This window comes from Trachurus trachurus (assembly GCF_905171665.1).
Source record: "Trachurus trachurus genome assembly, chromosome: 16".
NCBI classification, from domain to species: domain Eukaryota; kingdom Metazoa; phylum Chordata; class Actinopteri; order Carangiformes; family Carangidae; genus Trachurus; species Trachurus trachurus.
In genome coordinates, this window is record NC_139902.1 from 13607111 (window position 1) to 13624681 (window position 17571).

Below are 17571 nucleotides of genomic sequence, written 5' to 3' on the forward strand. Positions count from 1 at the left end.
CTTTGACCCTGCAGGCACGAGGAACAGTGAAAATACAAATTGTGATCTTCATGTTGAGTTTCTCCCGAGCTCCACCAACCACAAAACATCCCCTAAGACAGTCCCCGAGTGAAACCATAGTCTTTGCTTGATTATCTGGGCTCTGGAGAGCGGAGTAAGACGTAGCTCAGAGTTGTTTTTATCAGTGTCAGATGAGAAGAGAAGTGAGTGATGAAAAGAGATAGAGAGCTTAGATGACAGCTGTTTGACGGAGGGGCAGCAGGAGGAGGTGCACATGAGACACATCAAACATAAAAGAGAGAGGATGCAACACAGTGCAGAAACACAAAGCAAGACATCCATATAATAAGAATGAGTGAATCTCCAATACAGCTTGAGGTAAGACCTTCACCGAAACACAAATGTGCCATGTTGTGGTGTTGTGGAGCTGTGTTTAGTGTGTTCACATGGGAACCAGCCTCATGTGAGTTTTAGTCGCTGGAAACTGGAGCTGAGCCATTCATGTTGCTGGGAAATGATATTATTCAGGCTCTTGTGGTTTTGAAGTTATTGAGTGAGGTCTGCAGAGTGCAATGCGAGTATAATGTTAGTGGCCAACTGGGCAAACTGATATTGTTTTAATCAGCATTTTCCTGCAACATTGGCAAATGTTGAAGTTAAGACAGAAACGAGACACTGCTGATATTAATGTGCATCATGATTTAACTGAAGTGGAAAGTAATATTTAAAGTACATGACAGCGGGGCAGTCTAAATTATCACAGATATCGAAAACATGAAATACATTAATATCCACTTATTTAAATGGTTCTTGGTACAAATGTTACCTCAATCTTATTGTATCATAAATTAAATATCCTAGTGGAAATGAATAAAAAACAACCTTATGCAGAGCAGTAGAAGCTACTTTAAGAATAAATGTGTTTACGTCAGAGGCGGACAGAAATCACTGTTGAGTTGTCAGAAGTTATTGGTTATTGATGAGACGAGGTCAGAGCGCTCATTCATGTTGTCTTTATTCTAATTATTAGTTTGTGATGGTCCTGTAGATTTATGATGACATACGACCACATAGTCTGTTGGTTATATGTGTTTATACTACAGTCACTGTTTGTGAGGAAATAGAAACATCACTGGATCCCAGAAGGTGGAGTAGGATGTCAGAGAGAGAGGAATAAAGCAAAATCACTCAGTGATACTTTCACTTTCACAGCTTAAAGGTGTAACCTGTGATGAAGTGGCTCTGATGAGCTGCAACTGACTATTGTTTTTATTTATTTCCACTAGGATATTCTATTTATGATACAATAAGATTGAGAAAAACACAAGATATTCCCATTTGAGAGTCTGAAATGATGGAATTTTGACACATTTTGTTAGATGTAAGGTCAACCACCCAACACCGCTCTAGAGTAAAGATGGAAAACAATAAGCAACATCACCCTTCTGTGTATTTCCATGGTCAGCAAATACATTAAAACAAAAACAAAAAAAAACAATATTCCAAACACTGCCGTGGTGCCAGTTATTTTTTCTGTTTTAACTTGCTCTCCTCCTCCAGCCTCAGCTATCAATCCAGCCATCGTCAGAGCCAGACCTTGAGAGGGGGCTTCCACTTGTGTTTCAGCTGCCACTCCCCTCCCCGGATCCCCCTGAGACCCAGCAACAAACCCAGCCCCAGCCTGAGGAACAACTGTCAACGTCCAACCCCGAGCAGCAGCACCAAGCAAAGTCACTGTGGATAAGACGTCGCAGGCTGCTCCTCCTCTTTGGGGGGTTCTCTCTATGTGTGGTCTTTCTTGGACTAATTTACTACAGGCACCACAATCTGCAAAATAGGAGCAGCAGCCAGACAGAAGCCGGTAGGCCTTAAATACAACAACACAGCAAAAAAAATTACACAATTCACAACTGGTCATTTTGTCTAACTTTGTGTCTCACTCTTTCTTCTAGTGACTGCTTGTCTGTCCCCGGCCTGTCAGTGGGCCTCGGCCCGTCTGTCCACCTCTGCCGACCCCTTCAAGGAGCCGTGTGACTACTTCTTGTTCACGTGCAGATCTGACAGACTCTCACCAGACGGTGGGGGGAGACAGAGAGGACAGGGCATCCCCGGACATCCACAGAACCAGAACGGATGGCCGCAAAGGACGGGACAAGGTCAAGAGAGAGAAGACAGAGGAGTGAGACAGGAGACGAGACTGGACAGAAAAACTGTGCTGCTGCAGTATCTCAGGCAGATTTTAGGTAAGGGGTTTGGACTGTTAGCTAGTACTGCCTCAACCAGCCACACATGTGATCACTGTGTGGTCTGAATTGTGTTTTGTTTTGTGTTTCTGTCAGAATCAAACGACAAAGGAGGTAGTTCAGCCGTGCAGAAGGCCAAAGGATTTTACAGTTCCTGTTTGGACACTAGAGCCATAGAAACAGCTGGAGTGAAGCCGTTCCTCACTCTCATCCAGAAGGTAGGACACTCATTTAGTCATTCAGTTGTTGCACCCTTTGTACCTTGCTCCCTTGTTGCACCTGAAGTTAACTAGCAGTCAAACAAGTACTTGATTACATACATTTAACTGATGGACAGGAAGTGACCTGATACTTGTTTTTTTGCCTCAATTTATGGAATATTTTTTGGGTTTTTTGCACTTGAGTCTTTAAAAAAACTGTAACTTCTGTGAAACTATGATAGACACTTGGCACATTTGCAGCAAACTGTCCAAGAGGACAGCTGCATTTTTTTTGAAAGACAAATGTTGTTTTGCTTGTTTGTATTTTTGTGGCCCATTCTCTTGATGCTTATAATCCCACTCTTTTGAATCTCTCTCTCTTTGTGTGTGCAGCTGGGAGGTTGGGCTGCATCAGGCCAATGGAATAAGACCGATTTCAACTCCACCTTGAGCCTACTGATGAGAGACTACGCCACCTTCCCCTTCTTCAACCTCTATGTGGGCAAAGACCCAAATGAAATTGCCCGCGGGACGACCAAGAGATACATACAGGCCAGTGTCCATTAAGATAAGCGAGCACTTTGCACAGTAAAGTGGGCTTTGTGCTGCTACTTATCTCAAGTCCCCTTTTTGTCAACAGATTGATCAGCCAGATCTATTGATCCCAATTGAATGGAACAACAGGACACAGAAGTCTCAGGCTAAAGCTCAGGTTGGCAATCACTATATATAACACTATATAAATAGCTTTTAATTAATACAATACTTCTCCGTTGCACTAATGCACTCCTCAATCACTCTCCTGTCTCTTTTTTTCCAGAAACTGCGTCCCTTCTTGGCATCATGTGAGCAGTACCTAGCGCTGTTGGGGGCCCGTCCCAGCAGCAGCATGCTCCACGTGGGCATGTTCATGTCTCTGTCCTCTGAGCTGGCTGTCACTGCTGCACCTCTGCAGTACCGCCTGTCGAAAGGACAGCTCTACCAGCGCATGACCATCGGAGAGCTACAGGTACAGGAGGAGGAGGAGGAGGAGGGGGCTGTGTTGCTATGCATGCTCACTGTGTCTGAATCCAATATAGTAATAGATTGCCTTCATGTAAACGCTCCCACAGATCCAGGCCCCGGCCATTGATTGGTTGGGCTGTCTGAGGGCCACTTTCCATCCACTGGCTCTGATGGAAGACGATTTCGTCCTTGTGCATAACTTACCCTACATGGTGCAAATGTCGCCCATCATTAGGAAGTGGCTGAACAAGCACGAGCTGCGCACCAGGTACTGTAAGTGATGTGGAAAAATACACTCCAACATGCAAAGACCCACTCTCCCCCTTTTTCCCCCCTTTTCTGACACTTTGCTGCCTCATTTGATCACACTCAGCGGCCCACTTCAAACTTACATGGTCCTGAACCTGCTGCACACCCTGATGCCGGCCCTGGACTCCAGATTCTCAGAAACAGCAAACAATTTATCTGTGGCTCTGGGCGACACTGAAGGGGTGAGTCAGTCCACACAATGAATGAATCATTGTATTCCACTAACAAGAAAATATGATCGTTTTTTGTTTTGGCCCATGAAACAAATGAATGAAATGAATATCTCTTTGGAGATTAATAAAGTAATACATATTAGTCTAATGAATTTATTTATTTGAGTCTTTTTGTGGGACAGGTGGCTCCTCGCTGGAGACGCTGTGTGTTGGAGACGGAGAGAGGGTTTGACTCAGTGCTTACACACCTTCTGCATGAAAGAACGGCACACAGAGAGGTGAGAGAGGACTGTGAAAAATAAAGTTATGAGTGGGATGCACAGTGTGTTAAATGTTTTTATTGTCCAACAGGCAGAGGAGATGATTCAAAACATCTTTTCAACGTTCAAGTCCAAGTTACATGAACTTAACTGGACAAATAAGACAGCTCTCCAGTCTGTAATGAAGAAGGTAACTCAAGCTATAATTGATATGTTTATTTTTTAAATTTAACATTATATTTTGTAACCATTTTGTCATTGATCGTTTGTTATCTTCCAGATTGAATCTTTAAATCCAAGAGTGTGGACTTCAAATGAGTTCTCCAGTGAAGCTGAGCTTGATCTCCTTTTTTCAAAGGTACATTACTCAACATCCAGTAGTTCAAACACATAAGGTGTAAGAGGAGTTCGTTCACAGTGAACTTTTTGTCCAATAGACAGATACAGATAAAGAAAATAGAAAAAATGGAAATGAAGACAAAGAACACCACTGACTCGACCTGTGTTTTCAGGTGTCGGTGAGCTCAGACAGCTTCTTCTCCAACTACGTCCAGATTCTCTCCTTGTGGCAGAAGAGACGCAGAAAACTCTTGGCCAAGCAGACGGAGGAGGCTGATGTGTGAGTGTCGGCTCTGTTCTTACAAAGATGAGATGTGTAAAAATGTTATTAGAACGTATTTAATCTTTTCTCATTTCTTTTAGTCTTTCCGTCACACCACTTCTTCTGGGTGATGAGCTCCTCTTTCCCATGGGAATGTTTTCCCCTCCTCTCTTCCATCCAACATATCCCAGGTAAAGAGCAGAATGATTTTAAAAGCACTGTTATAATTTCATGGTTTTTATGCCTCCATGCTGGCAACATTATATGCTCAGGTTGTCTATCTACCCTATACTTGAGAAAAAATCTCAGTAATAAGACCTTGATGGGATTTCCACAAATTTGTTAAGACATTTAACGCAAATATGAACTCATTTGATTTTAGTGGTCAAAGGTCACAACAAACATGTTTCTGGTTTTGTGAACACAATATCTCAGGGACACCTAAAGGGATTCCCCACAAATGTTGCACAAATGCTCACTTGGACTCAAAGATGAACCACTTAGATTTTGGTAGTTACACATCAAAAGTCACTGCAGACACATCAAACAATTTACTTGAAAATTCACATCAACCCTAAACTGCTTGTCAGAGGCATTCATTATTTTATTATGATTGAACATGATGGTACACTTTCTGTTTTAACAGGGCAATGAATTACGGTGTAATGGGTTTCCTTCTTGCCAAAGATATCCTCCACTTGCTTCTGCCTGACAGTAAGAGATGCTCACATTTGTTGTGTTATGGTTACGCACATAATAAATTTCCTTATAAACGTGCTGTGCAGACATAAAAACTGCATCCTCTGTGCTCCACTGACAGATTGTTCACTGTAATATGATGTCCATGTCTCTGCTGTGTTGTAGTTTACTCTCAGAGTGAGACGGTGCACGCTGTGGGGGAATGTGTGTGGGCTCACTATCTCACTGTGACAGAGAGAACAAGCAGAGGTGGAGCATTTTCTCTCTCAGCAGCACAGCAGCAGGAGGTGTGGGTGCAGTATTCTGCACTGCAGATAGCATTGCAGGTGAGGAGCCATCCTCAGGCTTTAGTGTCTTTGTGCATGTGTGCATGTGTCCGCATGACAACATTCAACTCATACATTCACATTTCATCCGCCCTCGTTCCTCAGGCTTATCATCAGAGTCTGAAGAGCCGTCCAGCGGACACCTCCATCTCAGGCCTGTCACACACTCGCCTCTTCCTCTCATCTTTTTCTCAGGTAAAACACTTAAATTGTTCTCTTTAAGTTCCCACCCCCTCTTCTCTCAGCTAATCCCCTCATGTTTTTTTTTAATTCATTCTTTATCAGGTTAACTGTGACTTTGACCCCTACCACGAATTCATGCCATTGGAGCCTTCCTTCCTGATTACAGTCATTTGTGCCAAATCTCACCTGTGTCCTTCAAGCCTACAGTGTCCCAGTAAAACCCAACAACGTTCATTACAAACATGCTGAGGAGACTCCTCTGAAGACTGGCTGGATTTCGTTTTGTTACTGAATATGAGAAAAACACTCACATCCATGAGGTGCTGTAACAAAGCACACTGTGGATGATGGCAAACTGTTGTTACAAAGAAAGTTTATAATAGAATACTCTTAGTATGTACAACCCCTGTGACACTGACATTTTATTTTTGTTTTTTGTATTAGCCTTAATTGTCTATAAGATATGTTTGCATGTTTCATGAATTGCACAACCTGTTTAATAATTATTGAAATAAAAAAAAGACATTTGGAAAAAAAGTATCCAGATCCTTCACTACTGATACAAGCACCCCATAAAAGTTCTGCTTTCAAAATCGTACAAGTTATGGAGTAAAATGACCCCCTGTGGAAAGCAGCAATGTTTTCAGCTTATTTATCTATTCAGACACAAGTCAGCTTATCAAGCTTAACATATGGTAATTGGCAATAATACAAAAAATACTTATTAAAGGGAGAAAAAAATACAAATATTTGCATCTAACAAGCTGGAACTATAAGGATATGGCTTTTCTGCAAGAAAAATAACAAATGATTGTCATGATAAGTTCTCAATTTCTGTCAATTGCTTCAGCTTTACTTATATGTGTATTCTGTTTGATGGCTTGGTTTAAAACAAGATACATTCATGTATAAAGCTAAACTAGTAACAAAAGTGGTAAAAAGTACACTATTCATGGGTTATGACTGGACAAAGTATTCCAATTAACTTTGTTTGATTCCAGTTCCATGAGTTCCACAGTAACCAAAGAACTGTTATTATTCAAAATCAAACCCTGACATTAGTGTTTGAAAAACCAGGCTGTGCCATGTGCCAGTCTGCCTCTCAAACAATCAGCTGGAGTGTTTTCATATTTCAGATCTCTTTTTGAAATATGAAATAGCCTGACGGGAACCATGCGGAGGAAAGCCACAGCCAAAAAAGCCTCAGAGTGGCGTGCACAGGGAAATGGTAACATCGACATAAAAGCAGGAGAAAATACACCTTTGAGGCCGATTAGACCTCCTAATTCTCCGACTGGGAGGGGCCTTGGAAAAGCAGGAGCCAAACGTTTGGGCCAGCTACTGAAACGGGCAATCCAGAGCCAGGAGGAGCCGGCAGGGAAGGGACAAGCGTCTGTGCCAAGTGAGTAACACAACCAATATACAAGAACTAAAGCTAAATGTAGCTAGCTACAATCAAATCAACATGTAACCCTGTGGCTGGTTTACTGGAAGATTTTAGACTGTTACAATGATTTGACACATTTTTTAATCAAAAGAAAGAATTTAAGAAAAAACAACAACATAATGGTGCCAGTGATGAGATTGCTGGGCCTGTAACTGACCTCCACTGTGCATAGTTTCCTCATTTCTCCTGGTACCCAGAAACCAGTGGTGCTCTACAGCAAAAATGAATATGTTGAATTCACTAAATTCAGGGGAAGAGACTTATAATTGGAGACAGTTTTGATGATGGACTCATTATTTTTTGTGACAGTAAGCTCAACATCTTTGCAGTTTTTAACAGATGCTCAGGGCACATTGAGTATGTTCACATGGGTTTACAGGAAAATTATGAGGATTTCTCAATATTTAAATAGTTTGTGGGCTTGATAGTCAAATTCAAATATTGACCCCACAATTGACTACAAGGTAAATACACAGAAAGACATAAAACATAAAGAATGCAACATCGGCCTTCAACAGCTTTAACAGGTCAAACAGATGATGACTAAAAACATATTTGACAGACTATGAATTTATTTCCCCAAGTTATGATTTGAATGAGTATCTTGGAACTAGATAGTAATTCACTTGTCTCAGCGATCCTCCATGTAAATGTATTCAATATCTCAGAAAGTCACATAACCTCCTCTCGTCTTTTCTTTTCTTTTTCCAGAGACCCCCGTACGGTTTTTCAAGCATAAGATTCAAACTGGGGCTGAGAATGCATCCATGACGAACGCTGCACAGACCATAAAAGCCTCTCAGCACATCTCCCAGCTCATCCTCAATGTGGTTTCCCTGTGTAAACACAGAGGTGGCATCTCTATGGCAGAGCTCAGGCAGACTCTGGCTGCTGGAGGCTACAATGTCACCAAGAACAACAGGCAGGTCCAAGTGGTGACCAAGAGGCTGATTGATAATGTCACACTGGTACAAACAAGAAATGCATCGCTGCGGCTGAACAATAAGGTAAAGAGCATTTGCCCATTTCATTTAGTTAATTGCAAATACACTGGTATGGGTTAAAAGGCAACACTGAATGACACATTAGGACAGATAATTGCTGCCTTGTGATTTAGTGTTGATGTTGCCTCAAAATTTGGATTTAAGACATATCAGGTTTGTCTTGTCAACAATAATCTTTGTGATAACTAATTTTCAATACTTTATTTTCAACAAAAATCAGCCAACAGAGACAACACATGTGAGGACGAGCACTGTGAAATCTCCAAAACCCAAAGGAATTCTGAAGCAGAATAAAGCAGTCAGCAAATCTCCCAAAGTAGAAGAGAAGCCACAGAAACAAGCCGCAAAGACTCCTCAAACGAGAGCTAAATCATACAAACCAAGAGGCAAGACAAACAGACAAGCAGCCAAATCACACAAACCAAAAAGCAACTCTCGAAAACCAGCAGGCAAGACACGGAAACTAAAAGGCAAGACTCGTAAACCGGCAGGCAGATCACACGCATCAAGAAGGAAGAAGACGCCCAAAGCAAGACGAAAGACCCACAAGACAGCAGGGAAGAAACGCCGACCTTACCGACCTGCACGGGTTCAAAAGGCAGCGAGGAAGCCCAAAAGGACTCGGAGACGACAACCAAAAAGAAACCACCGTACATATAAAACCCACCAGAAAAGACGAGTTTCCAGACGGAGGCTTGCTAAGACCAAAGCACGATTAAAACTACGGCATTATCAGAATGACAGGAGAAGGACTTACTACTATTAGACAGCATAATTTTTTTTGCAAGGAATAATAAACTGAAACCTTTTGAGCAAACTGAAATTGCATATTTCTTTTTATGCTACAGTAAAAATGTCTTGCTGTTTTTAATTGACACTAAGGTGACATAGGGAATCCCACGTACTCCTCCCTGTGAGGCTTTTTATTCAATGTGTTATATTGAACTCTTCCCTGTCTTTATGAAATCAAATCACACATTATTCATTTGTATATTTTAATAGACCTGTGCAATGCACAGCCATTGCTCCTGGAATTAGTAACTACAATCAAAAATTGTAATAAAACATGGAAAAGGGAAGATTTGGTACAAAAATGAGTGTATATATCCCACATGGTGGCCAAACCAGCATCATACTTGTAGTCCACAAGGCCTCACATTTGCTGCCACGTTTCTGGTTCATCCATTCTTAGTCCACTGAAAAAATGTCCATGCAGTCTACTGTCTAGTCAGTAGTGCGTCGCAAGCTTGTCACAGGACCCCCCACACTTCCTCGAAGGCCGAGCACATCTTAGCACAGGTCAGTGCTGCAGAGAGCGGGTAGTTACTGATGGACACAGTCTTCTCTGTGTAGTCCACATTCACCTAAAGACAGAGAAACCAGTAACACAGAAATTAGACGCTTAAAGTAAAGTAGTTAACCAGCCACCCTCTATGTGTGGAGCCATTTCTCACCGCTCCATGTGCAAACGCTCCGATCACCACTGCAGCTGGTCCCTGCGGCACCAGAGACCGGGGACACACGGCCTCTCCAGAAGAGGAGAAGGAGGTGCCGATGCGAGGGCAGCCAGGAGGCAGGTGGTCGGACACCGGGTTTTTAATCATCCTCAAAAGCTTCTGTGGGCCATCGGCAGCTCTGACGCTCAGCTTGTGCAGCAGCTGAACTGAAGTGGGAAAAGAAGGATGATACAGGTTATGAATGGCTGAGGAGAGAGGGCAGAGGAGAAACAATGACAAAAACCGAGGTGGTAGTTTACCCATGAGGCCGCAGAAGCGGGTGAAGGTTCTTGGGATGCGGGTCTGTGGGTTGATCTCTATTAAGGCGTTTTTCTCTGTGTGGATGTAAACCTGCAGCAGACCTGCCCTGTTCAGCGGACTGTCCATCAGCATGAGCAGACACTGGTCAGAGGAAATAAGCTTGTTACACTGTGTCTGTACATCTGGCTGTGTTGTCATTGGTGTGAGGACAGATGTGGAATTATAATTAACAAGTATAAGATGAGGGAAGAAAAGCAAATATTTGTGGATCTCTTTCAGAGATTATTTAAGTGATAAAAAGTTAAATATACTGCATGGGCTGTAACTATGAAGGTTACCTGATGTGTGATGTCAGGTCTGATGTGTCCTGGATCTCTTCCACTTTTGACGATCATATTTTTGTGCTGGTCACAGTTTAACAGCTCGAATGACTTCCCGACCTGGAAGAAAACCAAACATACAGTATTTATGTTGTGTAACCCTAACTGACTTGTTGTAAGACAGTTCAGATGCGTGGCTCCTGATGTCACTTCCACTGGGAGCAGGCATCACAACAACACACCGACACGGCCCTGACGCCTCACCTTCACCGTCTCTAACGACGCGCCCTCCAGGATCACGACCAGCCTCCGCTCGGCCATGCGGTCGTGCAGGCTGCGCAGGTGTTTGGCCGGTTTAGGTTCATATTCGTCCAAATGTTCAAGACCACGCTTCTTCTCGTTGGGTGCCGCCATGATGCTTCCTGTAGGACTGTCGCACACGGTCTGCGTCATCACAGGCGTGCGCGTTCACAAGCCAGTTTGGATTGTTAGCGACGAGGCACATGCACAATACACAAATCATAGAGTAAATGTAATTTTGATATAAAACAGATTTTAAATAACAGTACATGTTTTTACAAAACATTTATTCCACAAATGTTTTTTTCTTTCTATCTGTTATTTCACATTTCTTTTAACTGTGGGGAACCCATTTCGACATGTTAGTTGTCAATTCCAACCTATGATTCCAACATTATAAAGACAACTTCAAACTTTAAAAAATAATGTCAGAATATATTTAGACTAATAGCCTACCTAAAGATTGTTATTTCAAAAGTAATTATTATGATAAAGCTACTTTTCATTTCATCTAACTGATTATTTTGTGTTTATGTGATAAGTAACTACGTTAGATTTTGCAGTAGCCTACTTTGCTTTTTAAAAATCACATGTGCACGCGCCTGTGTCGCCACCGCCCTTGCGTCATCACTGTGCGCCGGATGGTTTTTCACAACGTGTTGAAGGAAATTTCACGTGTGATATTTTCTGATCTTCCACCGTACGGTCAAGAGTTGGAGCAAAACGGGACAGACTAATCGGTGAGTAAGTGAAAACCTGTTGTAAAGTTTCAGTCTCGGGCCAAAGACTCGGTCAGTCCGTGTTAATAACGGAGCTATTAGCTTTTACTTAGCAACACTGCATGCGGAGTTGGGTCGATTGTTAGTCGACGTGCAGGTGGTCTTTAGTTCGTTACAACATTACTCTGTTACTGCCAAAGTTCAATAACAACCACGAAATAATTCAACGTTTTTATATAGAAAACACGTGACACCTGCCTGGTGTAACATGGTGAATATGTTGTGACATCAGTTTTTATCTGCAGACCTGTAAAGTACAACTCTACTTTTCTTTCACTGCTTCACGTGTTTTGACATTTCCAAACTCTGCCTCCTAACCATAAGCGATCCAAACACCTCTATCAAGCTCCTCTTACATCATAATGGGGCTCAAAACTAGTTAACTAGTCTGTTGTGTGTGGATATTAGAAGTGGTTGAAATATAGGGAATTCCCAATCAAACTGAATCAATAATATTAGTTGATTCACCTAAACGTGTGGCCTATTCACACCAACAAACTTCTCTGAAGGCTCTCAGATTAAAGGTTACTGACACGGTTTTATACCAACTAACTATATTTTTGTGGTGGCTGCTCAAAAATAAAAACAGCAATGCTTTGACAAGTTATACAAGTGTTATTCATACATGTGTGTATATTATCATTCATCTTGTGGTTCACTCAAACCTCCCTGATATGAAGCTCTGTAGTAGTTTTATTTTCAGAGCAAATGAGTCTCACATCAGTATGAGCTCTAAATGGCCTCTGCTCTTATACACCAATATTGTTATCTTGTACAGGCCGTGAACAGGTCCTTGTCTTCTTCTGATTTTCAGGATATCTGTTTAGCTCGGAGTCATGGGTCGGAAGTTGGATCCCACCAACAAGGTGAAGAGAGGGCCAGGGAAGAAAGCCCGGAAACAACGGGGAGCAGAGACTGAGTTGGCCAAGTTTATAACTGATGGTGATTATGGTGTCCTTTCTGTCGGCTCTCATAACACACGTGTATATGCACTGCAGAAATATGGCCAAACATTATCAAGGCTTGCTAACCAAGATGTTCTGTTTCTTTACTGTTTCCAGAGGAGAGTGAGACAAAACGCCTCTCCAGTAGAGGCAGGAAAAGGTGAGAGTTTGACTGATTGTATAACAGCAAATTACTTTACTGTGTTCACAAGTTGCTCATTCATGTTGTCATTTTTCAGAGCTGCGAAGAGAGCACAGAATGTAACAAAGCCAAAAGATGTCGCAGAGGAGCAGCCCAAGAAAGGTAACCACATCATGTTTTTTTTTTTTTACATACCTACTTAAGATTAGCTTCTTTGCACACACGACATTCTTGCTCACAATATTTGGTTTGTAATTAACTGTTGCCCAAGACGATAGATGTAAAGATGTGATGCATTAGGAATTATGCCCAAACAAAAGAAATGTCTATCATGCATTATGTAGCTCCAGAAATTCAACATCTATGAATGGTGGTTCAAACAAAACAATCTAATCTATGCTTGTATGTTTTGTTTGTTTCCCTCTCTCTCCAAAGGATTCACTGACGAGAACAGCAAATGGTTGAAACCAGTGAAGAGGAAGCGCAAAATGAATGAACCTGAAAGTGAGGATGACAGTGAGGAGCACTGGGAGGATGAGGAGGATGAGGAGGAGGAAGAGGAGCTGCAGCAGAAGAAGGGAGGAAAAGAACAAGGAAAAAAGGCAAAAGCAGTCAAACAGGCTGAACAGAAGGAAGAGGATGATGATGACAATGACGATGAGGACGACGATGATGATGACGATGAGGAAATGGTTGATGACTACGGCACTCTTGATGATGGAAGTGCAGATGAAGCAGCAGCAGGAGAGGACAGTGATGAGGAGGAGGTATGTGAAACCAACCACCAACCACCAGAAACTGTAACTGAGACTTTCACCCAGTTTTGCTCTTACTGCTGCAACAACATCAAGGCGTCTATGAGTTAAAGCGTTAATATGGTGATAAACGTAATTTATTATGATTCAGTAATTATTTTTCTTGGTTCTATTTCCCATACAGCTCCTTCCTATTGAGCGTGCAGCCAAGAAAGAGAAAAAGCTGAAAAAGACCATGGGTCTAGGGAGTGACGAGGACGATGATGATGATGATGAGGAGGAGGAGGAGGGGGAAGAAGATGATGATGACGATGATGATGACAAAGACAAATCAGATGCTGACATGGATGAAGAAGACACGGTACAAGCCAACATAGATGACATGGACAAATTCAGGCTACCAGGGGCAGAGGAGGCTGAGAAGGAAGGTGAGTGTTTTTTTAATTATCTCCTTTTTTTAAAGCAGCACATGTTGCAGCAGATTGATCCCAACTGCTCTACAAACAGTGAAATCTGTTCTTTCTTGTCCGTATTTTCCAGGTGTCCTGCCTCTAGACCTGAAGACAATTTATCAGAGAATAAAGGACAACATTGATGTCCTTTGTAATTTCTCAACAAAAAGGGAGGAGGGCAAAGAGAGAGCAGAGTACATCTCGCTCCTGAAGAAAGATCTGTGCATGTACTACAGCTACAACAACTTCCTCATTGAGAAATTAATAGACCTCTTCCCACTCTCAGAGGTGTGTGTTCTTGCTGCAGAAAGCATGTGCTCAGAAATACTGTAGTTCATCTCACTGTGATTGCAACTGAATGAGCCAATTAACACTTTGGGTTGATTTAAAATTCATATTGAATGAATTGAATTAGCTTCATTTGTCTTTATTTTCTTCCTGACAGCTGGTTGATTTCCTTGAGGCCAATGAAATTCACAGACCTGTCACTATTCGGACCAACACACTTAAAACAAGGAGGCGGGACCTTGCACAGGTAACTGCTCATGTTGGGAGATGCAAATTACATTCATAGGAGGTTAACATTGAAGTATGAGAAAATAAAATGTGATTGGCTTTTTTTTTTAAGTGCAGGCATTTTAGGTTAAACATGAAAACCTGTCACACAACTGGTTTGAATGTAAATTAAGTCAATGCTGTTTTCAAATACCTACATGTTGAATGTGTTGGTCTGTTTTTCCTCGCTCAGGCCCTGATCAACAGAGGAGTGAACCTTGATCCACTGGGGAAATGGTCCAAAGTGGGACTGGTCATCTATGACTCCTCAGTACCTATAGGTAAGTTTCAGAACATCTTTGTCAAGAATCTCCTTTAAGCTATCAAGGATCTTTAATGGAGAATATCAGAGACAAACTGTAGCATAACCCGTTTTAACTGTAATTATTTTAAAACAGGTGCAACACCAGAGTACCTGGCTGGTCAGTACATGCTGCAAGGAGCCTCCAGTTTTCTGCCAGTGATGGCGCTGTCTCCACAGGAGGGAGAGTTAGTGTTGGATATGAGCTCAGCTCCAGGAGGCAAGACCACCTATGTTGGTAAGATGTACTTCAGTTATACTTAGTGTGATTTTATGTTTTTTTAAACGGTGTTAACATGGACTAGGGCTGGTCATGTTATTGACTTGCCTGCTGGTCATTTTCTCAATTAATCATCATTACTCGTCATTTTGTCTATAAAATAATGAGGACATTGTGCCTCCTATAATTTCCTTTAGATTAACACAACATATTTACATGTTTGTTTTATCCAACCAATTGTCCAAAACCCAAAGATATTCAGTTTCCCGTTCTATATTTAAAGACTTAAAGCAAATTGGAAGCAGTGGATTTTTTGCTAGGAAAATGTATTGAAATTATTAATTGCATATCAAAGTTGTTGCAAATAAATTTAGACTGGGTGGATTAATTGATAAAAATGAGTGATCATCAATTGTCACGTAAACCAGTGTGAATTAAAGCAAAAACAAATGATATACTGTATGTGATGATAAACCTGAATGTTGCACCTTTAGCCCAGCTGATGAGAAACACTGGCACGATTGTGGCTAACGATGCCAACGCTGACAGATTGAAGAGTGTGGTGGGAAACATCCACCGTCTGGGCGTCACCAACACTGTGGTCTGCAACTACGATGGCAGGCAGTTCCCAAAGGTAACATCCATCATCTTAAAAAAAGCTAATAACTGTGGTTTACATTTACTCAAGAGTGTACTGACTTGTGGAAAAATATATCCACAGGTAATGGGTGGATTTGACAGAGTACTGCTTGATGCTCCGTGCTCTGGCACAGGAGTCATCGCCAAAGATCCAGCTGTGAAGACCAGCAAGGTAAACCACCATTTACCATTTATCATACACTGTACATATCTACTTTGGTTCTTTAAATAACACTTTGTCCCTGTTTTCCTCTGATCCTGCTCCCTGATAGGATGAGGCAGACATCCAGCGCTCTGCTCACCTGCAGAAAGAGCTGATTCTATCTGCCATAGACTCTGTCAACGCTGAGTCACCCTCAGGAGGATATCTGGTCTACTGCACATGTTCAATAATGGTATGTATGTGTAAATGCAAAGTAAATGGAAGAGAGTCGCGTCCACCCTAGGTAAACTTATGGAGGTGCTGTCAATGGAACAGGCAATCAGGGAAAATTAAAAAAAAAAAATGCAGCACACAAAGCTCCAAGTACAGAAAAAAGTATTTTGTTTATTTTCACGACAGCGTTTCAGCTAGAAGCCTTTGTTAAGTCTGAGTCTTTGTAAATGCAAAATCATTTCTGTGCTGTGTGGTTGAGATTATGCAAAAGACAGGTCTGGCTAATGAAGCAATCTCCTAGTTTAAAATCAATAAAGTAGATGCACAATAAAGTTAATCTATAAATGTTTTAACTATAAAATGTATTGCACTAGATGGAGGAGAATGAATGGGTGGTGGACTATGCTTTGAAGAAAAGGAACGTGAAATTAGTTCCCACAGGACTCGACTTCGGCAAGGAAGGCTTCACCAGGTAAATATGAGGTGTATTTTCACCAGCCTACAACAAGTTATTGAAAGGCTAATACTTTGATCTTTAATGCTACATTTATTGTTCGATTCTTCTAGGTTCAAAGAACGCAGATTCCATCCCTCTCTGCGACTCACTCGGCGGTTTTACCCTCATTCCCACAATATGGATGGGTTTTTTGTGGCCAAACTCAAGAAGTTCTCCAATGTAATTCCAACCACACCAGCAGGGAAAGGTAACTCTTTTTTATGACTCCTGCACAGCCTTCTGCATGATGGCTACTGTGTTTATCTCACACTAACGGTCTGTCTCTGTTACTAATATAGCAGAAGAGAGCTCTGAAGCTCCTGAAGCTCCTGAAACGGTCACAGAATCTCCTCAGGAGAAACCGTCCAAAGGTGACAAGGCTAAAAAGACGGTCCCCGGCAAGGCAGGCGGCTTAAAGGAGAAGGCCCAAACCAACGGAAAAGCAGCCAAGGACAAAGCAAACGTCAAGTCAAAGGGCAAAAAGAACGCATCCACTGGACCAAAAAAGGCAAAGATGGCTAAGATGGAGGGAGAGACTGTGAAAGGGGCAGAGGCCAAGAAGCCCGCAGTGAAGACAGCTGAGGAGACGAAAGCATCAAAGGCTGGCAAAAAGGAGGGGAGCAGATTTGAGAAAAAGACCACGGCCAAAAAGATGAAACCACAGAACAAGAACAGAATGGGAAAGAATAAATTCAAGAAACTGAAGAGCATGTTGGAAAAACAACCGCAACCTGAGTGATATTGTGTACAATTATGAAATATACATGGTAATGTAAGAGATTTGTAGAACTTCATGTCAGACCCAGATCCATGTCCCCCTCAGTGGAAGTTGGTAACCTCTGTTCTTTCAGAGCAACAATACCGTATGTGTTGAACTCGATTGTAACACAGCCATGTACAGATGGATTGGACCGGTCAACGATGTTCACATTTAAGTTTAGTCCTCCCTTTTGTATTTGTATTACAGAATATTAATTGTGTTTGTCTGTTGATTTAATTGCAGTGTGGGTCAACTTTCAGAAATCTGTGAGACATAATAAATCTTTTAAGATATTTTCCTCACTGCGTGTTTGGTCCATTATTAA

The 17571-nt window shown here is 41.8% G+C and overlaps 4 protein-coding genes across 5 annotated transcripts; 3 read left to right on the forward strand and 1 right to left on the reverse strand.

The window, feature by feature from the left end:
- Window positions 1-248: 248 nt before the first annotated feature.
- Window positions 249-6304, forward strand: kel (Kell metallo-endopeptidase (Kell blood group)). Its single transcript, XM_083989024.1, has 18 exons — window positions 249-378; window positions 1561-1861; window positions 1953-2243; window positions 2340-2461; window positions 2837-2995; window positions 3084-3155; window positions 3264-3452; window positions 3556-3716; window positions 3822-3939; window positions 4113-4208; window positions 4282-4380; window positions 4471-4548; window positions 4703-4809; window positions 4893-4982; window positions 5438-5505; window positions 5656-5816; window positions 5922-6011; window positions 6102-6304. Exons 1-18 carry the CDS (start codon window positions 352-354, stop codon window positions 6246-6248), a joined length of 2376 nt encoding a protein of 791 aa, XP_083845150.1. The 5' UTR covers window positions 249-351; the 3' UTR covers window positions 6249-6304.
- An 868-nt stretch (window positions 6305-7172) lies between these two features.
- On the forward strand, window positions 7173-8702 carry LOC310999230 (histone H1.3-like; the record flags this gene model as incomplete). The annotated part of the gene is made up of 2 exons (XM_083989554.1): window positions 7173-7401; window positions 8125-8702. The coding sequence occupies 2 exons, from the start codon at window positions 7173-7175 to the stop codon at window positions 8508-8510; spliced, it is 615 nt and encodes a 204-aa protein (XP_083845680.1). The 3' UTR covers window positions 8511-8702.
- A 539-nt stretch (window positions 8703-9241) lies between these two features.
- On the reverse strand, window positions 9242-10956 carry emg1 (EMG1 N1-specific pseudouridine methyltransferase). Its single transcript, XM_083989174.1, has 5 exons — window positions 10792-10956; window positions 10546-10647; window positions 10207-10348; window positions 9905-10113; window positions 9242-9814 (listed from the first exon to the last, which is right to left on the reverse strand). The coding sequence occupies exons 1-5, from the start codon at window positions 10939-10941 to the stop codon at window positions 9701-9703; spliced, it is 717 nt and encodes a 238-aa protein (XP_083845300.1). The 5' UTR covers window positions 10942-10956; the 3' UTR covers window positions 9242-9700.
- Window positions 10957-11450: 494 nt separating this feature from the next.
- Window positions 11451-17509, forward strand: nop2 (NOP2 nucleolar protein homolog (yeast)). 2 transcript variants are annotated; one of them, XM_083988923.1, is made up of 16 exons: window positions 11451-11567; window positions 12421-12548; window positions 12668-12710; window positions 12790-12854; window positions 13128-13459; window positions 13632-13875; window positions 13988-14187; window positions 14345-14434; window positions 14648-14735; window positions 14853-14993; window positions 15470-15609; window positions 15697-15786; window positions 15887-16009; window positions 16365-16462; window positions 16558-16694; window positions 16786-17509. In XM_083988923.1, exons 2-16 carry the CDS (start codon window positions 12443-12445, stop codon window positions 17223-17225), a joined length of 2337 nt encoding a protein of 778 aa, XP_083845049.1. In that variant the 5' UTR covers window positions 11451-11567; window positions 12421-12442; the 3' UTR covers window positions 17226-17509. The 2 variants fall into 2 exon arrangements, with proteins under 2 accessions (XP_083845049.1, XP_083845050.1); XM_083988924.1 differs by having other exon boundaries at window positions 11471-11571.
- The last annotated feature ends 62 nt before the right edge of the window (window positions 17510-17571 follow it).